The following is a 19,563-nucleotide window of genomic DNA, read 5'->3' on the forward strand; positions in this document are numbered from 1 at the left end:
CGCTACACCGGGTTCCCCCCCGGAGCTTTCTCATCTCCTCCGTTTCAGGTTCCCTGCTACCCCGTTCAGAAGCAAGGTTGTTGACAGCTAAGACCGGTCGGATCGCGCTTCATCAATTGGCGCCGTCAGTGGGAAACGCTTCAAAAGGCCTCCCTTCAAACTTCCATAACCCCTTTTCTTCAAAAAAACCCAACACTCATGGCCTCCTCCAGCAACGCCGGACGTGGCACGGAGACAAACACCACCGGGGAACAACTTCAAGTCCCCGTGGTGTGCGTTGGACAGTTCACCATCCCCCTTTCGGTGGATGGGATCCCCAGCTTGAACACACCACAAGCAGTGGCGCCCGTAAACCTTCCTACCACAAGCATCCCCTTTCCTCCCCCTATTGAGACAACCTTTACTGAACCAACTGCCGTCCCCCTGGCAGCCAACCAAAACTGGTTGGACGACCTAATACAGTGCATGCGGGCAATGCAAGCCCAAATGCAACAGTTCCAGCAGCACCAGTTTCACCAGCACCAAGTACTACACAACATCTCCCAGTATCACTATCAACAGCAGTTCCCCCAACTACCGTTGAACCAACCACTACTTCCACCTCGCCACCCCGCTCCGAGACCGGTCAAGGCCTCCCCGCAGGATGGACGCCCCCACCAGGCAAAGGCCTCCCGGCCCCAGAACCCCCCTAACAGCCAGGCCGAAGAGAGAAAAATATCATCCCCGCCTCGCAACTCGCAGGCGGGTCGGGAACCTCGCCCGCGAGGTCGGCACCCCGGCGCACCAAGCCCGAGTTCTCGCTCACGGAAAACCGATTTGGCGCCCTAGCGGCAGACTACCAGCATTCCGGGCCCATCGAGCTCAGTAACACGGAGGCCAGTAGCGCCAGTACAAGGCCCACTCAACAACGAAGGCACCGGCGAAGTCGCCGAACCGCCACCCGTGTCTTGTCAGAACTCAGAGGCAAAGAGACGAGCTTGGACGAGGTAGGAGCTGCCCCGATACTCTCGGTTCCTTCCCCTCTTGCATCAGAACCCCTGGCGGTCCCCTTACCCAGAAATTTCAACCTCCCACCTCTAGACAAGTACGACGGGTCCTTCGACCCCAACGACCACGTTGACGCCTTTCAGTCCCAAATGCACCTCACCAGGGCCAGCGAATCATGCATGTGTGTGGCCTTTACCACCACCCTCAGGGGGGTAGCCCGCACTTGGTACAGGAACCTGCCCCCCGGGTCGATAAAGTGCTGGGCCCAGTTCGTGTAGGTCTTCACCGCACACTTTGTCACCAGCCAACGGTGCCCCAGAACAGAGGAAAGCATCTTCGGAGTAGTCCAAAGGGAAGGAGAGTCCATCCGGGGGCTACATCAAGCGATTCAACGAAGCATGCTTGCAGATACCGCGGTTGGACCCTGCAGTGCAGCTCGCGACGGCCAAAAGAGGGGTAACGCACAAAGAATTCAAATGGCACATGGTGGCTAACCAGCCCGCAATCGTGGCCGAATTCCTCAAGCTCGCGGACAAGTTCATGAGGACAGAGGAAGAAATCAACCAAGGAACCAAAGGCGGGAACAAGAAAAGAAAGAGGGAATGCGAGCTCTCCAACCCGGTCGACAGAAAAAACCCGGCCCGGGAGCCGAAGCCGAACTAGTCGTTCCGAGCTCACCTAGCAGTTCAGACGGATTACACGCCATTAAACACAAGGCGGACCGAGATCTTAATGACGATTAAGGACGCCCCGTACGTGAAGTGGCTACCTCGCCTAAAGGAAAATCCGAACGAGAGAAATAAGAATTTGTATTGTAGTTTCCATAGAGACCATGGTCATAGTACCAAGCAGTGTAATAACCTCCGGGACGAGATAGAGGGGCTCATCCGTCGCGGATACTTGAGGAACTTTGTACAGCACAACAATAATAACAATAAAGCAGGTCGGCAAGGGGAGCACGAAAGGGATGCCCCCGAGTCTAGCAGCAGACCTGCCGAACCGTTGCAGCGACAGCCTTCGGAAGAGAGGCCAGTTCGGGGAACCATCCACGTGATTGTGGGAGTTTCGGTGGTGGCAGGGTGTACCTCGGCAGCGGCCCGGACTTCAGTTCGTGAAGCGGCCCTCGAGGAACGAAACCCCCCAAAGAGACCAAAGACCGAAGAACCGATCTTCTTCACGGAGGACGATGCGCGAGGGGTCCGCTACCCCCATGATGACGCGCTTGTCATTAATTTAAGGATCAACGACTTCGAGGTCAGACGCGTACTTGTAGATTCGGGCAACTCAGCGGACATCCTCTTTAAATCAGCATTTGACCAGCTACAGCTACAGAGGAGCAAGCTGAAGCCCGCGAACACTCCCATGGTGGGTTTCAGTGGAGAGGAAGTCAGGCCCCTCGAAAAAATAACAGTACCTGTGGAAGTCGGCACATGGCCTTGTGCGGTCAGACTCAACCATAATTTCCTGGTGGTCGCAACCCCCTCTCCATACAATGCCATAATAGGGCAGCCGATCACGCATATCCTACAGGCGGTGGTCTCCACCTACTATTTGGCCATGAAGTTCCCTACGGACTTCGGTGTGGGGGTAGCGCGGGGCGACCAGCTCGAGTCTCGCAAGTGTTATGTTGCCACCCTGAAGGGAAAAACCAAGGCGGCCAACGACCTCGAACTGGAGCGGCCTGCGGAGCAAGGTGAGGAGCGAGCTTCGCCCACGGAGGAAACGGTCGCAATCCCGACTTCGGCTACGGACCCAGCTCGCACACTTCATATCCGAGCTTCCGTCGAGGAACCCCTACGAACCGAACTGGTGAGTTTTTTACTTCAAAATTTAGATATTTTCGCCTGGTCCGCGGCTGACATGCCTGGCATTAACCCCGACCTGATAACTCACAAACTTAATACTGACCCTGTAGTCAGACCCGTTAGACAGAAGAAACGCAACTTAGCCCCATAACGCTGGAGGGCGGTCGACGAGGAGGTCGAGAAGCTCCTCGCAGCAAACTTTATAAGGGAAGTCCATTACCCGAGCTGGGTGGCCAACCCGGTGTTGGTAAAAAAGGCAAACGGCAAGTGGCGCATGTGCGTCGACTACACCGACCTGAACCGAGCTTGCCCGAAAGATTGCTTCCCCCTCCCCAGAATTGACCGCCTAGTGGATGCGACCTCGGGAAATGAGTTTCTAAGCTTCTTGGACGCCTACTCGGGCTACAACCAAATCCGGATGGACCCATCCGATGAGGAAAAAACTAGCTTCATAACCGAGTTCGGCCTATATTGCTACAAGGTCATGCCCTTCGGATTAAAAAATGCCGGGGCGACTTTCCAAAGACTTGTAAACAGGCTGTTTCGGCCCCTGATTGGCACGAAGATAGAGTGCTATGTAGACGACATGGTCGTCAAGACTCAGTTTTCACAAGAATTAATACAAGACTTAGATTCTGTCTTCCAAATCCTACGTCAGTTTAGCATGAAATTGAACCCCAGCAAATGTGTCTTCGGCGTCACCTCGAGCAAATTCCTAGGGTACATTGTCAATCGGCGCGGTATTGAGGCCAACCCGAACAAGATAAAAGCCATTCTAGATATGAGACCACCTCGAAAAGTGAAAGAAGTTCAGAGGCTAAACGGCCGCATAGCCGCTCTAAGCCGCTTCATGTCCAAATTAGCAGACCGCTGCCTACCTTTCTTCAAAGCAATCAAAGGCAAAGGGTTCGAGTGGACCCAGGACTGCCAGCTCGCGTTTAACGAGCTAAAAGGTTGCCTCGCTAGTGTGCCGACCTTAGCTCGACCCGAGGTGGGCGAGGTCTTAGAACTGTACCTCTCGGCAAGCGACGAGGTGGTCAGTTCGGTACTAATAAAAGAAACAGACCGAGTCCAGCGACCCATCTATTATGTTAGTAAAATTTTGCAGGAGCAGAGACAAGGTACCCGCAGATAGAAAAGCTAGCATACGCACTGGTGACAGCAGCTCGGAAATTCCGCCCATACTTCCAGGCTCACACCGTCATCGTCCTAACTGACAAACCTCTGAGACAAGTTTTACTCAAACCCGAGGTTTCCGGTCGACTGACGAAATGGGCCATCGAACTCAGCGAGTATGACCTCCGGTACAAGCCAAGAACTGCTATTAAGGCCCAAGCTTTGGCAGATTTTATCGCCGAGTGCACTTTCAGCCACGAAGCCCTACAGGTCGAGCCCGAGGTCCCCAGTTCGGGCGAACCGGGAACTCCCGAGCCAATAGGGTCTGAACCCCGTGAATTAGCAGCCAGTGTGGCATCTCTCCTGGTCAGGCGAAACGCAAATTGGGATGAGGAGCCCTGGATCCTTCACGTGGATGGTTCCTCGAATCGGCAAGGCAGCGGAGCTGGAATAGTCTTATGCGGCCCGGGCGGCACAAAATTAGAATACGCACTACGCTTTGAGTTTGCAGCATCCAACAACGAGGCAGAGTACGAAGCACTGATAGCTGGGCTGGACCTAGCGCGAAAGGTAAAGGCAAAACACTTGGTCATCTGCAGCGATTCCCAGCTCGTGGTCAACCAAGTTACAGGCGAGTATGAAGCACGCGAGCTCTCCATGATCGCATATTTGGCGAAAGTAAAAGAGGCCTTGCTCAACTTCCAGTCACACTTCATTAGGCAAATCCCGAGGTCAGAGAACACTGAGGCCGACGCTCTGTCCCGGTTAGCCAACACAAGTCACAACAACATGAGAACTGTGTACATTGAGGACTTACTTCGGACTAGTATTCTCGGGGGGACAGAGGAGGTTGCTCCCGTCTTGGAAGCAGAGCCGAGCTGGATCGATCCACTCGCGAGCTTCTTGATAGACGGAACCCTCCCTGCAGAACGCAATGCGGCCAAGAGGGTGCAGCGGCAGGCAGCCAAATACGTCATAATAGACGAACGGTTATACCGACGGTCCTACACACTCCCCTACTTGCGTTGCCTGCGACCTGCCGAAGCCGAGTTTGTACTCTACGACACTCATGAAGGCCTATGCGGCGGACACTTGGGGGGCAGAGCACTCACCCAAAAAGCACTTTGACAAGGATACTACTGGCCAACGATGAAGGCAGAAGCTGTCGAGCTCGTCAGAAAATGTGACAAGTGTTAGAAGCACGCCAATATCCACCGTCAACCTGCCTCCGACCTCAAATACCTCGCCAGCCCGTGGCCCTTTGCACAATGGGGCATCGACCTCCTGGGGCCATTCCCACCAGCAACAGGTGGAAGAAAATTCCTAGTCATTGCAGTAGATTACTTTACGAAGTGGATAGAAGTCAAACCTCTGGAAATTGTTACGGCCTGAAACATACAGAATTTCTTTTTGAAGAACATAGTATGTCACTTCGGGTTACCTCGGGTACTAATCTCCGACAATGACAAGTTGTTCGAGGATATCAAGTTCCAAGAGTGGTGCCAGAACATGGGGATTCGGCAAAACTTCACATTAGTCACGCACCCGCAAGCAAACGGTCATACGGAAGTAATGAACAGAGCCATCTTGCGCGGACTGAAAGCACGTCTGGATCGAGCTAAGGGATTGTGGACCGAAGAGCTACCAAGTGTCTTATGGGCTCACCGAACTACAGAAAAAACCGCCACGGGAGAAACCCCCTTCAACCTTACCCACGGCACTGAAGCAGTGATCCCGACGGAAATCGAAGTACCAACATTGCGACTAGAAACATACGACGATCGGACGAACGGAGACGAGTTACGTACCAACCTTGACCTATTGGACGAGGTAAGGGACCTCGCACAAATCCGAACAACGGCATACCAGCAGCAGGTAGCTCGCTACTACAATACCAGAGTAAAGCAACAAAGCTTCCGAGTCGGCGACCTGGTCCTTCGTAAGATTATGGTGCCCAAACCCGGCGTGGGCAAACTTGGACCAAACAGGGAAGGGCCCTATAAAGTAAAAAGAGCGTTCGGGGGGGGGGGGCATACGAACTTGAAACCTTGGAAGGCAAACAAGTACCTCGAGCATGGAACATCATGAACTTAAGGCGATACTACCTATAAACCGCCAAGCAAAGTGGACAAAATCAGGTCCTATGTGCCACGATGCAGAGCCAAGAGGAACCTCGGCGTAAACAAGCAAAGAAGTCGAGCATATTATCAGCTCAGCAAAAAATCAGTTCGCTGCAAAAATACTTCGCGGCAAAATAGGTCGTGGAAGTATAATAACCCGGACAAGAAAGTGGCATATTCAATTCGACAAAGAATTAGTTTGGGGAAAAGGAACACGGGCAAAAAGATTATCTATTCCGTTGCAAGAAACAGGAGTACATTAGCCATCAGAAGGGACTTACAAAAAAAAAAGGTTGTTACATGCCCGGAGCTACTTCTTCGCCATTAGAAGGCACTTCAACAACACCCGAGGGCCCTGCCTCTCCTTCAGAGTCTGGCTCGCCATCAGCAGTATTGGCCATTTCCTGAGTTATACGCGAAGTGGATATGGCACTAACATCGAGGTCGGGGTATGTATTCCGGATCATCCACCTGCTCAGTTTGAACCCCCTCCTATAAGAATCCACCATCAGATCGTCAAAATGCGGAGAGACAATGTAGTCTTCAACGACCTTCTTCTTGGCGTCTTCAATGCCTTGGGAAAAATCTGTGTTCTCTCCCTGATGTCCTCCTGGAGATATTCGACTTGATGCTGCAAATCCAACTTCAAGTCCGCCATATGCTTGACAACTACCCCCATGGCCTCGGCGTCACGCTGAGACCTTGCCTGCCTGGCCATCGCGACGCGAGCAGCCTCTTCGGCAGCATAAGCGGCCGCCTCAGCAGCCCGGGTATTCGCCTCTGCAGCACGAAAAGCTTCTTCAGCAACATGAGCGGCAGCCTCAGGAGCTCGCGCTCCTCTCCGCTTGGGCCGCTAAGGCATGAATTGAAGAATTCACCTACCAAAAGAAACAAGTGAGCAATAACGGCAAAAGCGACAGAAAATGAAAAAGGCAGACGAAATCTAACTTACCACCATAGCATGTGTTACGATGTGGCAGGCGACCTGATTCAAAGGAAGATCGGTCCACGCCGCAACCTCCTCAGGGAAAGTAGCCTCCCTACTCTTCTGAAGAGCGTAGTTCGACGTCAACACGCTCCTGAACTCCCCTTGAGCTCCCAAACCCGAGGGCCCAGCCCGCGTATGAGCGGACCCAGAGTGAGCAGGAGCACTTGAGTATGCAAGAGCGCCCGTATGAGTGGTCTCAGCGTAAGGCGCCCCGGCAGTTTCATGCATCGGTGGAGTCACCTCGGGCTCTCTGGGCAGATCCTCCGACGTGTGGTCTGGAACTTGGGGCTCCTCATCCAATGGCAGCTCGGTACGAGTTCGCTTGGCGACTCGCTTCCTCCTCTTCATACCTTGGAACAGACGCCCCCCACGAGTTCTCTCCGCATCCATCACACCTGCAGAAACGAGTTCGACATCAGAAAAAATGAAAGAACAAAGCAAACAAGAAACCGCATAGCTAGAAACCTACCCGAACTCAAGCCGGCCGCAATAAGCTTGGCCTCCGTTAAGCAGTGATGGCACTTTAAACCTTGTCGTGCCCATTGCCGGAGGCCCTTCACCGTCTCTTTATCAAGAGTAACACCTGAATTAGGAGCGGCCTCACCCCACCCGGTTTGAAAGGGCCATCCTTGTGCACTTGGCACACCGAAGTAGTCCCGCTTCCACGTCGGGACCTTATTAGGAAGATCGTGCAGAAGCTTAAAACCCTGGCGAGGAGAAAGGTAATACGCCCGTCTTCCCCCAGGAAGAGAACCCGCCTGTCTCTTGAGCATCAAGATGGAGGAGAATATCTCTAAGTCCAAGGGGAAATTCTGCTCTTAAAAAAGGGAAACTGTCCCTATCAGGTTCCGAATAGAGTTCGGATGAAGTTGGCCAATGGTGACACTGAAGTGGTTTATGACTTCGACGAGAAGGGGGTGGAAAGGAAGTCGCAACCCCGCAGTGAGCTGCTCTCGAAAAATCATAATCTCATCAGGATCGTGTTCCCAAGGAAAGCTACCCGAAGGAATAAAATATGTGTACCCCCCAGGAAGGTTGTAAGACATAAGTATGGATTGAAGCCCCTCAGACGTCATGGTCGAGGGACCAAACCTGTCTAGCATCCGACCTCGGCGGGAGGTAGACGCCAAACTGCCCGAAGCGGCTCGGCCTACTGGTTCATAGTCCTCGAGTTCCACCTCAGGATCACTGAGGCAGTCGGGGGACACGGCTCGGTTGGTAGAACCTACGTCGGCCCTACTTGAAGAGTCGTCTGAGCTATCAAAGCTAGACATTGAGGAAAAGGCGGATTCAGGAAAGTACTCACCAGAAGAAAGTTTGAAGGCTCCGGAGACGGGAACAAGCCAAAGAACCTTGAAGGCTATGTAACCAGCCTTGACGCGAGCTGGAAAAAACTTGGACGCGAGCTGAAAAGTTGGACGCGAGCTCAGTAGACAAACCGCAGAAGTGACAAATCGACTGGGGTCCCCCATTATTTATAGCTACAGTAACTAAGAATCGACCGTGTAGATCGAAGATGATTCGACGGCCCACGTTTTTGCTGACCACACGTCCCATAAGGTCGAGATGTGATTGGCGCACGTCTTTCCTAAAAAAGCGAAACGTCAGCGCATGCCTTTTTGAAACCGACGTCGCGTCGACACGCGTCTTTCCGAAACTGATGCGCCGCACGTCTCCCTGGCAGCCGCCCGCGCATGTGCAGTAGTGGCACGCCTTTTTGAATGACCCGTTGTCACGTCCCAGCAGCACGAATTTTTGAAATTTAAAACGCGCTGTCACAACCATCAACATTCATGAGTAGGCACGTTTCCAGCCTTCTCAGAAACCGAAGAACCCTGGCAAAAGCAACTCGCGTAGTCAAGATTCGAAGGACGGGACAAATCCACCTACTACCTCGCGAAACTCCCCGCACAAGGGCAAGACCCTTGGCGCGAGGAGTGGGGCAATTGATGAAGGAAGATTTGGCCCGACCTCACTGTTACGCGACACGTGGCAGAAACAACAGCTCGGCAAAAGGGCCAAGCCTAAGGCGTGAACAAGGGGACACCAGCGGACCGAACTCCCTACGGGGGGCCCGGACTCACCCTTGGCCCAAAACCAGAGTAATCCGAACTGGCCAACCTTGTAACAGCTCGGGATATACCTCGCCGAACTGGCCAACCTTGTAACAGCTCGGGATATACCTCGCCGAACTGGCCAACCTTGTAAATAGCTCGGGATATACCTTGCTGAACTGGCCAACCTTGTAACAGCTCGGGATACACCTCGCCGAACTGACCCGCCCTATAGATACCTCCGAACTCAAGACTTCGCCTCGCTCACCACTCCGCATCACCTTCTGGGCACCAAAACCAAACAAGTTGTACCATGCTTGACACTGAGGAAGTTTGTGCCTGAGGGCACCGCACCTGACAGACTTGGGATCTGACGCTTGGCGGCTGCACTCTAAACAGCCACCTGCCACCTGCCACCGTCACTGACACCGCCATCTCCAGTTAGAGAGACGATTAGGCAGTGACGGTTCTGTCCCAGCAGAAAGGACGACGGCCGAATTGACAAGCGCAAGGGTAATCACACCCGACCTGACAAGGGCCTCGGAGCGAGTGTGCGAAGTGATTATAAGAGCCCCCTGCCCCCAACAAACGAGGAATGCAAACTTTGCGCTATCTGGTGTTATGTTGCTTTTGAAGGATTCTAACTTGAACTTCGGAGCCGCTACACCGGGTTCCCCCCCGGAGCTTCCTCATCTCCTCCGTTTCAGGTTCCCTGCTACCCCATTCAGAAGCAAGGTCATTGACAGCTAAGACCGGCCGGATCGTGCTTCATCACTAAGGTATCAGGTAAGTGATATCCATCTTCCAACTGTGTAAATAGCTTTCCCACTTGGGAGAGTTGCCAACACTTTGATAGGACAAAAATGCCCATTTTAATAATAGATTTTTTTACATAGGAAATAAAAGAACACAAGTAACTTATTGAAAAGCAAACGGGCCTTAAATTCTTGCAACAAATTCCCACCAGATTTTGTAAAAAAAAAATATTTAACAAAATCATCAACAAGTTGGTATTACCTGCCAACAAAATACGTACCAATACCCTACCAACAAGATTTGATACTGCATCTCACTATGAGGACTGGGACCCACCATAAAAGTGAGACCCGTCATGTATGTGTAGACTTGTTCATAGGTCGAGCCAGGCTATGCCTCTTTATAAATAGAAAATCACTAGGGTCCGAGCCCAGCCCTATATAAAACTCAAAGCTCAGGCCCGAGCTCAACTTTGACATATATTTTATAATATATTAATTATATTATATAATATTTAATATATATATAATACTTTTTTGCTATTAATTTTACTATTATATAATATATTATATATTATTAAGACATATATCATATTTCTATTATATATTTAATATTACTGGGCCCGGCTTGAGCCAAACTTATTTAGGAAAACCCAAGCCCATGAACTTAAAATTTTGTCTAAACTCGATTTAAGATGGATCAAGCCGGGCCAGCCCATCGGATTACCTAACCCATAGTCCAGATACGTAGTGTCAGATCTGCTGGAAGAGTATTGAAACGCATTTTGTTGGCAGGTGAGGTGATCCGGATTCATCATCCACTGTCTATGCCAGTGCAAAATATCGTTGAGCTTGGTGTGATTTCAACCATACCACAGTGGGGCCTAATAAATTGAAACACTGTACAGTTGAGCCGGAATGCAGATAAATCTTATTTTTAATGGGAAGTAAAGAATCTTTATTTCGGATGAAAAATGAGAAAAAAAATCATACTCACCAACCAAAAAAGGTTAAGTACAAAGCATATGCCAAATTGCCGACAACATCCAACTAGAAAGGTGGGGACCACGTGGATGACGTGGCAGGCAGAAGTAAAATGGAGGAGACACAAGGGGAACAGAGCAAGCTTGTATCAGAATTCACGAAGGACGGAAGTTGAGGGGAGCGAGTCAGACTGAGACTGCGTCCTACCACCACCTTCGTCTTCGGATTCCTATAAATACTCCTCCCCTCCTTTCGACTATATACTCGTTCCCTTTGGATCTTTTTTATCTTTCTTTCTCTCTTCGTTGTTTCCCTTTCTTCTTCGCGTTCCTCGTTCAAGAGAAAGAGAGAAAGGTACACGCTGTTGGATCTGTTTCTCGATCCGATCGATTGATTCTTGGTTTCTTTTATAGAATATTAGATCTTGCCATTTTTGTTAAATTTTCATTTGAAAACCACTCAATTGTCACTGCATTTGTTGGTGCTTCGGTTTTATTGGTTTATTTTTGTTGTTGTTTTATTTTTATTAGTAACTGGCTAACTGTATTGCTTTCTTTCATCTTAAGTGATCTTTGTTCGAGATTCAATTTAATAAAAGTACATGCTTATTTATATGCCATTGTAATTTCCTCTGAACTGTATTTTTCTGCTTAATTTCGGTATATCTGAAGTCTGGCATTTCTCCATTGCTATGTTTTGACTGCTTTAAATGATTTATACTCACAACCATGGTTTTCCTTGTTTAGGATGATTTCCGTTGCTAGATCTACTGATCTGTACATTTTCAATGTTTGATAGTTTCATACTTCAGATATCTATTCTAGTTTCAGATTAACTTCATCTATTACCTGAATCTATATATCTTGTGTGGGACAGTATACTCATGCGCATGTCTTATTAGATCGCTATCATTTGGTGAAGGTTTCCTTCCCAGATAATACGATTATTTTAAGTTTTCTTCCTTGTGAAATCAAGCAACGTACAGAATCGCTCAATTCATTTGGAAATAAAAAACAATCTTTTGATTTTAGAAGCTTGGTGGACAGGAAGCTTTCAATATGTTTCTCAAAGTACAGGATGATAACATACGGTATTTTCGTGATTGTGAAATCTCTCTTATACCAGAACCTAAATATTTTCCAAGCGAGGTGGGAGAATTTTGAACCAGTCAAGTAACATTTTTTATGATCAAAACCATGGAGTTTAAGTAGGGATCTTCTAATTGTCATAAATTCATCATCGCGGCCTGTTTTATCCTTCATACATGGGTTAATTATATTAATCCTGTTCTTCCACACTGCTCTCTCTAGAGCAATATTTTCTTTTAGACAAAGATTTGCTTGATATTTTTCTTGTGCCTGACTACGTGTTTTATTGGCCTTTCAGAACTAGGGATAGGGATCTGAATTTAATTTTGTGAAGGAGATAATCATAGAATGAAATAATTGTGCAAAGCATTGTTTTAAGCTCAGGAGAATCTTTGGTTTGACCATAATTAAATTGACATCTGAAATAAAAAAAAAGAGATGCGTTTCGTTCAAATAAAAAATTCAAATCCAGACGCATTTGCTTATTCTATCCAACTACAATAATGAAACGGGAATATTTTATCAATTTCTTCATTTATGTTACTTATGTTGTTTGATTGACATGCTTTGTTTGGATTGCAAGCCTTCCTAATGTAGAAAATGCGTTATCTTCAAATGCCCCATCATGTGTTCTACTTGCTTTTTTCTTCTTCTAATGGTAGTAGTTATTTTGTTTTTTTTTTTTTTTTTTTTCTAACCTAGTTGGGTTATCTGCAAATACTCTGTCCTGATGCAGAAATGGATACCTTCCTCTTCACATCTGAATCTGTCAATGAGGGTCACCCTGACAAGCTTTGTGACCAAGTTTCTGATGCCATCCTTGATGCCTGTCTAGAACAAGACCCCGACAGCAAGGTTGCCTGTGAGACCTGCACCAAGACCAACATGGTCATGGTGTTCGGTGAGATCACCACCAAGGCCAAGGTCAACTATGAGAAGATTGTCCGTGACACTTGCAGAGGCATTGGGTTTGTGTCGGCCGATGTAGGTCTTGATGCTGACAAGTGCAAAGTTCTTGTTAACATCGAGCAGCAGAGCCCTGACATTGCCCAGGGTGTCCACGGTCACCTCACAAAGAAGCCTGAGGAAATAGGAGCTGGTGACCAAGGTCACATGTTCGGCTATGCAACAGACGAGACTCCTGAGTTGATGCCACTCACCCATGTCCTTGCCACCAAGCTTGGTGCTAAGCTCACTGAAGTGCGGAAGAATGGAACTTGCCCATGGCTGAGGCCTGATGGCAAGACCCAGGTAACCGTGGAGTATAGAAATGAAGGTGGTGCCATGATTCCTCTTAGGGTCCATACTGTGCTCATCTCTACTCAACATGACGAGACTGTGACTAACGATCAGATTGCAAAGGATCTGAAGGAGCATGTAATCAAGCCAGTTATCCCTTCCCAGTATCTTGATGACAAGACCATTTTCCACCTTAACCCATCAGGTCGCTTTGTCATTGGTGGACCCCATGGTGATGCTGGGCTCACTGGCCGGAAGATCATCATTGACACCTATGGTGGATGGGGTGCTCATGGTGGAGGTGCTTTCTCAGGGAAGGATCCAACAAAGGTGGACCGCAGTGGTGCTTACATTGTTAGGCAGGCTGCCAAGAGTGTGGTGGCATCAGGGCTTGCTCGTCGCTGCATTGTGCAGGTTTCTTATGCAATTGGTGTGCCTGAGCCATTATCTGTGTTCGTGGACACATACAAGACCGGGAAGATTCCAGACAAAGATATATTGGCTTTGATCAAGGAGAACTTTGACTTTAGGCCAGGAATGATTGCAATTAACCTAGACCTTAAAAGAGGAGGCAACTTCAGGTACCAGAAGACTGCAGCCTATGGGCATTTTGGTCGTGATGACCCAGATTTCACTTGGGAGACTGTCAAGCTCCTCAAGTACGAAAAAGCTTGAGTTGCCATGATTGTGGTTCAACTACCCCTCTTCTCCTAGGGAACAAGATTGGAGCATCTATGCATACATTTAGTAAGGAGTTAATTTTCAAGGATCCAGACTCTACACTCTAGAGCAGTTAGTGCACGAGGAACTGCAGCTCAGTAGTAGTTGATTTAGGGGACCTATAGAATTCACTGCATCTGTCTTCTGTCTTTGTTTTCCTTGCTTTGGGAAGTAATTTTTTTTTCTTTTTTCTGCCAAAACATTTAGGGTCGTTGGGGCTTTTGGGAGCTCTCTCTCTTATAATTGATCAATTTTCAATAGAAAAAAATTGCATGCATCATTGTCTTCCTCACGTGAAGCTATTGAAGCATGAAGTTATCCGCATTATTTTCTTTTTATATAGTTTTAAATTCAAATTTTCACTTTTCATATGCCATCCAATGTTTGGCAAAGCCACTCCGGATCTCCTGCCGCAATAACTTTACCCACGTTTATCCACAACACACCATCTCCGTGGGAACATCTCCCTGTGCATAATATGATAATACTATGTAAGACCAGTTTTACTCCTTACAGAGAATGAGAGAGGAGAGCTATCCCATCGGACCTAATTTATTTATTTAGAATATATAGTATAATATAAAACCGAAGGAGTAATTCGGACCCGATCGGATACTCTTTCCCATTAATGAATCCACCTGAGAAATATATCTTCTATCAAAAGATCCAGTTTAATATGCCATTTCCGTTTTGAAGATTATAGATAGTGCCCTCTTTTCCGACCGGTGTCATGGTCATGATCTGTGCCTTCTTCAATCCAACTTAAGGGTCTCTGGTATTAAGGCTATCCCATCGGACCTAATTTCTAATATATATATATATATATATATATTTTTTAATTTCTGTGACGAGGTGGCTTTTCTTGAAACCAGCAACCGAATGACGTTTTGCTTGTATGAATATTATAAGGATGCAAGGTTTTAAATATCGATACACCTGATATGTCGGTAGAGGCGTATCGGGCAGTATCAGTTTTTTTTTTTACTTTTTCTATATATATATTTTCAAAACCAGTTCAGGGGGCTGGTTTAAGGCTCCTCCACCCCCTGAACCGGTCAGGACCCCAATACACCCTCTGTAGGGGCATATCGAGGTGCCCCCGATACGATATGTATCGACCGATACATGTCGCTACTTTGACTTGTAAGGATGTCCTTTTCTTCCTCACTGCATTTTTTAATGGCAATAGTGATATCTCTCACGCCTTGAAGAAGCAAGTTCTAATAATCAATTTGTCAACCATTTCTTAAAACTAGTCAATCACAAGTAGCATAACATTCATTAGTACATGCACTGGAATGTTTTTTTTTTTTTTCCAGCTAAACGGTATCTTGAGCTACCTGTAGATGGTAAATGGTGCAGGCATGAGCTTCTTAGCAGTGCAACCAGAGTCTGTCGTGCAGCCTCTCCTCTCCTGCACCATACATCTCATCAACCCTTTCACCATCTCGGAAGAAATGGAAGGTAGGGGTGTAGCGAATGTGCTGAGTTGTTTCTAGGCATTCATCAATATCTGCATATACAAATGAAAGCTTGGGAAAATCATTGCTCAACTTGCAAAATGTGGGGAGGATCTGGCTACAGATATAACACCTGAAAAAAATGGATGGACTAATTTAAGTACTTCAACTCATGTTCTCTTGTGCACATCAAAAAAAGGATAACCAAAAATAGATTCTCTCAGGTTGGCAAGGTTCATACATAACGGATTGCAAGTTTGATGTTATCTGATGCCCAATAACAGTCCATATTATTGCATTTAAGAAGTATGCTAATGATTCTTAGGTCTTAGCAAATAAAGAAAGAACAATGACCCTCCCATTTGTAGCATGTTTCATGGCTATGCAATGCAACTCAGTTCCTGAACCCGTTGCTGAAGCACAACTACCCAAACTATCAACTCATGCATGATATACTCTCAGTGAAGCATGGAGACTATAACTTGACTAAAGCAATTATGCCCCCACTCCCCACCAAAAAACAAGATGAAAAAATGGCCCCTGAAGCATCATCAAACATTGAATGCAATTTTTTAAGTGGTTGCACAATTTTTACTCTCCTACCATTATCAAAATTGTCCAGTATCAAGGGATATTTTTGGTGATTGTCCAGTATCAAGGGACATTTATGATACTTCTAAAGGATTGCCAAAGAGCATACTCCTTTTATAAATGCAGGCAGCAAAACACAATTCTCTGTGAATTGTCAATTCACATGCAGGCAGCAAGCATGACTTAAAGTTGGCTTGCTTTACATGCAGCAACCCTTTCATGACCAACTGCCAACATGAACGACAAAGCAACATATCCATGTAATAAGCTGAAATTCATGCCAGATGGATTAACTGTCAGGCTCCCAATCAACTGGTATCATAAAAACGGTAACCAAACAGGTGGTTATTTATCAAATTCACTAGGGAGGGGGGGGGTTGTCAAAGCCCTTCCGGTATCATGACTTTCTGGCAAAATAGATTTTTAAGTCTTTGTACCCCATCACTCATTCACTCTATGTGCATATCCTTCTTCCCCTCTCTCATAAGTCAACCCCTGTGGTGCTTCTTGGTTGGCTGTACATCTCTGACAACCAGCCGTGACATTGTGACACAGAAGATGTCAGGGATGAAAATCCCTAGACAATTGGTATTGAAGTACTAATTTTCCTAATTCGGTAGGTTTTCCTGTCCAATCTGTAATAAATTTTTAAAAGTCTATTGCGCCCACCATTCTATACATATCCTTCTTCCTGTCTCTCATGAATCAACCTCTGTTGGTACTTGTTCTTGGTGGGCTGTAGATGTCTGACGACTGACCTTGATATTGTGTCACAGAAGACGTCAGGGACGAAAATCCCTAGACAATTGGTATTCAAGGGCTAATTTTCCTAATTCAGTGGGTTTGTTTGTCCCATCTGCAAAAGCCTTTGCACCCGCCCCTCTATGTGCATATCCTTCTTCCTGTCTCTCATGAATCAACCTCTGTTGGTGTTTGTTCTTGGTGGGCTGTACATGTCTGACAACCAGCCTTGCTATGTGTCACAGAAGATGTCAGGGATGAAAATTCCTAGACAATTGGGATTGAAGTGCTAATTTTCCAAATTCAGCAGGTTTGCTTGTCCCATCTGCAATAGATTCTTAGAAGTCTATTGCACCCACCACTCCATGTGCATATCCTTCTTCCCGTTTCTCACAAATTAACCCTCTGCTGGCACTTGTTCTTGGTGGGCTGTACATGTCTGTCGACCAACCTAGACATTGCGTCACAGAAGATGTCAGGGATGAAAATCCCCAGAGAATTGGTATTGAAGTGCTAAATTTCCTAATTATGTGGGTTTGCTCGTCCCATCTGCAATAATAGTGGGTTCAATTTGTGAAGCACTAACTACACCCCAAAAAACATTGGAGCACTTAGAATTTTGCTGGATTAACCTCCTAAATCCGTGAAAGAATATGTTACTGGCAATCAAACCAACCATTACTGAAGCAGATACATAGACCCTCGTCTTTTTCTTAAAGGGCGCTTGTGGCTTGTGCCTCTGGGATCCTGAAAAGACAGATACAGGTCAGAACTTGCTGACGAAGACTTTGCACCTCACAAATTAGCCTATAATGCTTGTATGGGATTGCTTGAAGAGGTCCTCCTCAACCCAAATTAGTTAAACAGAACTAAACAGTTGTTGTTCCTTATCCCACTGAAGACCCTTCAACAATAAACCTTTCATGATGAGTTCTCACAAAGTGATTTGGTTATTCATATTTACATTCTTATGTGGAGGTATTCCAAATTTTCTTTAAAGAGGACAAATATGGATTTTTTTTTGAAAATGACAAATATGGAAATTGGTTCTGTAGTTGCAGCTGCATGATGGATTAGTGAATGAGGGCGTTCATTTTGTTTCATGAGGCAGGTTTATCAGAGTCCCAATTAGTTGTCACATGACAACTCTTAATATCAAATTTCTTCCAATTCTAACAATAAAAATCTTCTCCGCATTTCTAATAAAAATCCTTAGTTCTCCTGCATTATGTAACAAGATTTTTAACCTTTTAAACATTTTATTTATGTTGTCTCTTTTTGTTTTCTAAATGAAATCAATCACCATCTAGGAATCTGCATCCCTCCCTCTTAGACATTCTAAAGGCTCTGGAATTCTTGTAAGTTTAAAATGCCTTTCCATCATCTAAATTATTTATAGATTTTTCACCATTACCTAATAATATATGCTTCCATAAGAAAAGTAGGGGATAGCGTGGGGGAAGAACAACATACCAAGATGCACCATAGTTGATAACTGCCTGCACACAGATTAACAGAACCATTAATAAGTCCATTTCTTAAACGAAAAAAAAGAAAATATAAAGAAAGAGAAGATTGTAGACCAACAAATGGATACCGAGCTCAGAACCAATTACGTAGCAAGGAAAAAACCCAGTTCTCAAACATAAACAAGAAACTGAAACAATGTAACAATCACTTACAGGAGTTTTGGAAGACTTGATATTTTGCAGAATCTCTTTCAGATTTTCATCGCTTGAAGCGCTTTTCAGGTTTCCATGTAGGTTGGCTGGCAGATTCAAGCCTGTTCCCTGAAGACCTCCCTTTTGTTCCTCTTCACTGCCACCCGGACCAGCTCTACCCTCCATTGTTTCTCCCTAAAACCCAACAAACCACAGAAAGCTTTCGACTTCTGAGATTCGAGTAGACCGCAGATGGTAAAGTTTAGCGACTCCGGATCTGCTAGTAATAAAATGCAAGTAATATTGCGGCAACAACATTATTTCATGCCATCTGTCCTTAGTACGTGTACTATACTAATTAGAGCTTGCGCAAAACTAATAGAGAGAGGCGTTAACTCAGAGGAATTCTGAGATGAGACTCAAAAATTTAACCAGATAGTCTGGAAGGAGAGAGAATATGCTAGAAAAATAATTGTAGAAATGGAGAGTGGGAGGAACAAGTGATTCGACTGACCCCCTTCCAGTCTTCGCATGGCACCTCGAAAGCCGAAATGAAGCAACTTCCCAAGTAATGTGTGTTTTTCGTTTTTGGTTTGTTAATGGCGGATCCAGAAATTGTTGCTTCTGGTTATACATTCGAGCGGAACTGCGTTTTAGCTTGTAAAAACTTTTACACCGATCTTCTCTGAATGCTCAAAACTCGATTCCTTTATCGTAATTTGGAAATTGCCTTTAAATCAACTATTCTCAACTGGTGTGGTTTTTCAACTGTTGAATGCCCCAGGCCCACGGAGTATGGTTTGGAAGAGAAGTTTGTTTGTGCATTAATGGCATCTCAAGACAAAATATTACAGAGCAAAAGCAAAAAAACATTAAATAAGGAAAAAAGGAAATGGTACGAAGCTAGAGTGGTTTCTGAGCAGCATCTGCTTAAAGGGGTTGCAAAGAATCCTGCAATCAAATTTACTTACGTGAAGACTGAAGTAAATCATTCATCAACTTGCTTGCACACGATGTCAGAGGAATTAGTGACGACTACCATTCCCACCTGCTACAACTTGCAACGTCGTCATTGGCGATAGACTTGCCTCAAATGTTGGTGACGAATGGCAGAACACTTCAGTGCCGGTGGGATAAGCAGCTTGCAGTTGAAAGGCAGTGGTGGGTTTGAATCACTAGGGTTTGAGCCTTGATGGTTTCGTTGGAAAGACAATGGAACAAACTAAGAGAGGAGTTAATAGATGGATGTGATCA

At 46.4% G+C, this 19,563-nt stretch overlaps 2 protein-coding genes across 11 annotated transcripts; one reads left to right on the top strand and one right to left on the bottom strand.

Moving 5' to 3' along the window:
* The first annotated feature begins 10,944 nt into the window (after positions 1-10,944).
* Positions 10,945-14,180, top strand: LOC148847119 (S-adenosylmethionine synthase 1). Its single transcript, XM_088948341.1, has 2 exons — positions 10,945-11,163; positions 12,634-14,180. Exon 2 carries the CDS (start codon positions 12,636-12,638, stop codon positions 13,809-13,811), a length of 1,176 nt encoding a protein of 391 aa, XP_088804467.1. The 5' UTR covers positions 10,945-11,163; positions 12,634-12,635; the 3' UTR covers positions 13,812-14,180.
* An 894-nt stretch (positions 14,181-15,074) lies between these two features.
* On the bottom strand, positions 15,075-19,422 carry LOC148847120 (Thioredoxin superfamily protein). 10 transcript variants are annotated; one of them, XM_088948352.1, is made up of 5 exons: positions 19,281-19,422; positions 18,331-18,586; positions 18,122-18,143; positions 17,325-17,395; positions 15,075-15,449 (listed from the first exon to the last, which is right to left on the bottom strand). In XM_088948352.1, exons 2-5 carry the CDS (start codon positions 18,493-18,495, stop codon positions 15,435-15,437), a joined length of 273 nt encoding a protein of 90 aa, XP_088804478.1. In that variant the 5' UTR covers positions 18,496-18,586; positions 19,281-19,422; the 3' UTR covers positions 15,075-15,434. The 10 variants fall into 10 exon arrangements, with proteins under 10 accessions (XP_088804478.1, XP_088804480.1, XP_088804473.1 ...); XM_088948354.1 differs by having other exon boundaries at positions 18,122-18,147; XM_088948347.1 differs by lacking the exon at positions 17,325-17,395 and adding an exon at positions 18,824-19,077 and having other exon boundaries at positions 18,122-18,147; positions 19,281-19,420.
* Between the last annotated feature and the right edge of the window lie 141 nt (positions 19,423-19,563).

The sequence above is a fragment of the Nelumbo lutea genome, chromosome 6 (genome assembly GCF_056320005.1).
Source record: "Nelumbo lutea isolate HS-2025 chromosome 6, American lotus-T2T, whole genome shotgun sequence".
NCBI lineage: Eukaryota > Viridiplantae > Streptophyta > Magnoliopsida > Proteales > Nelumbonaceae > Nelumbo > Nelumbo lutea.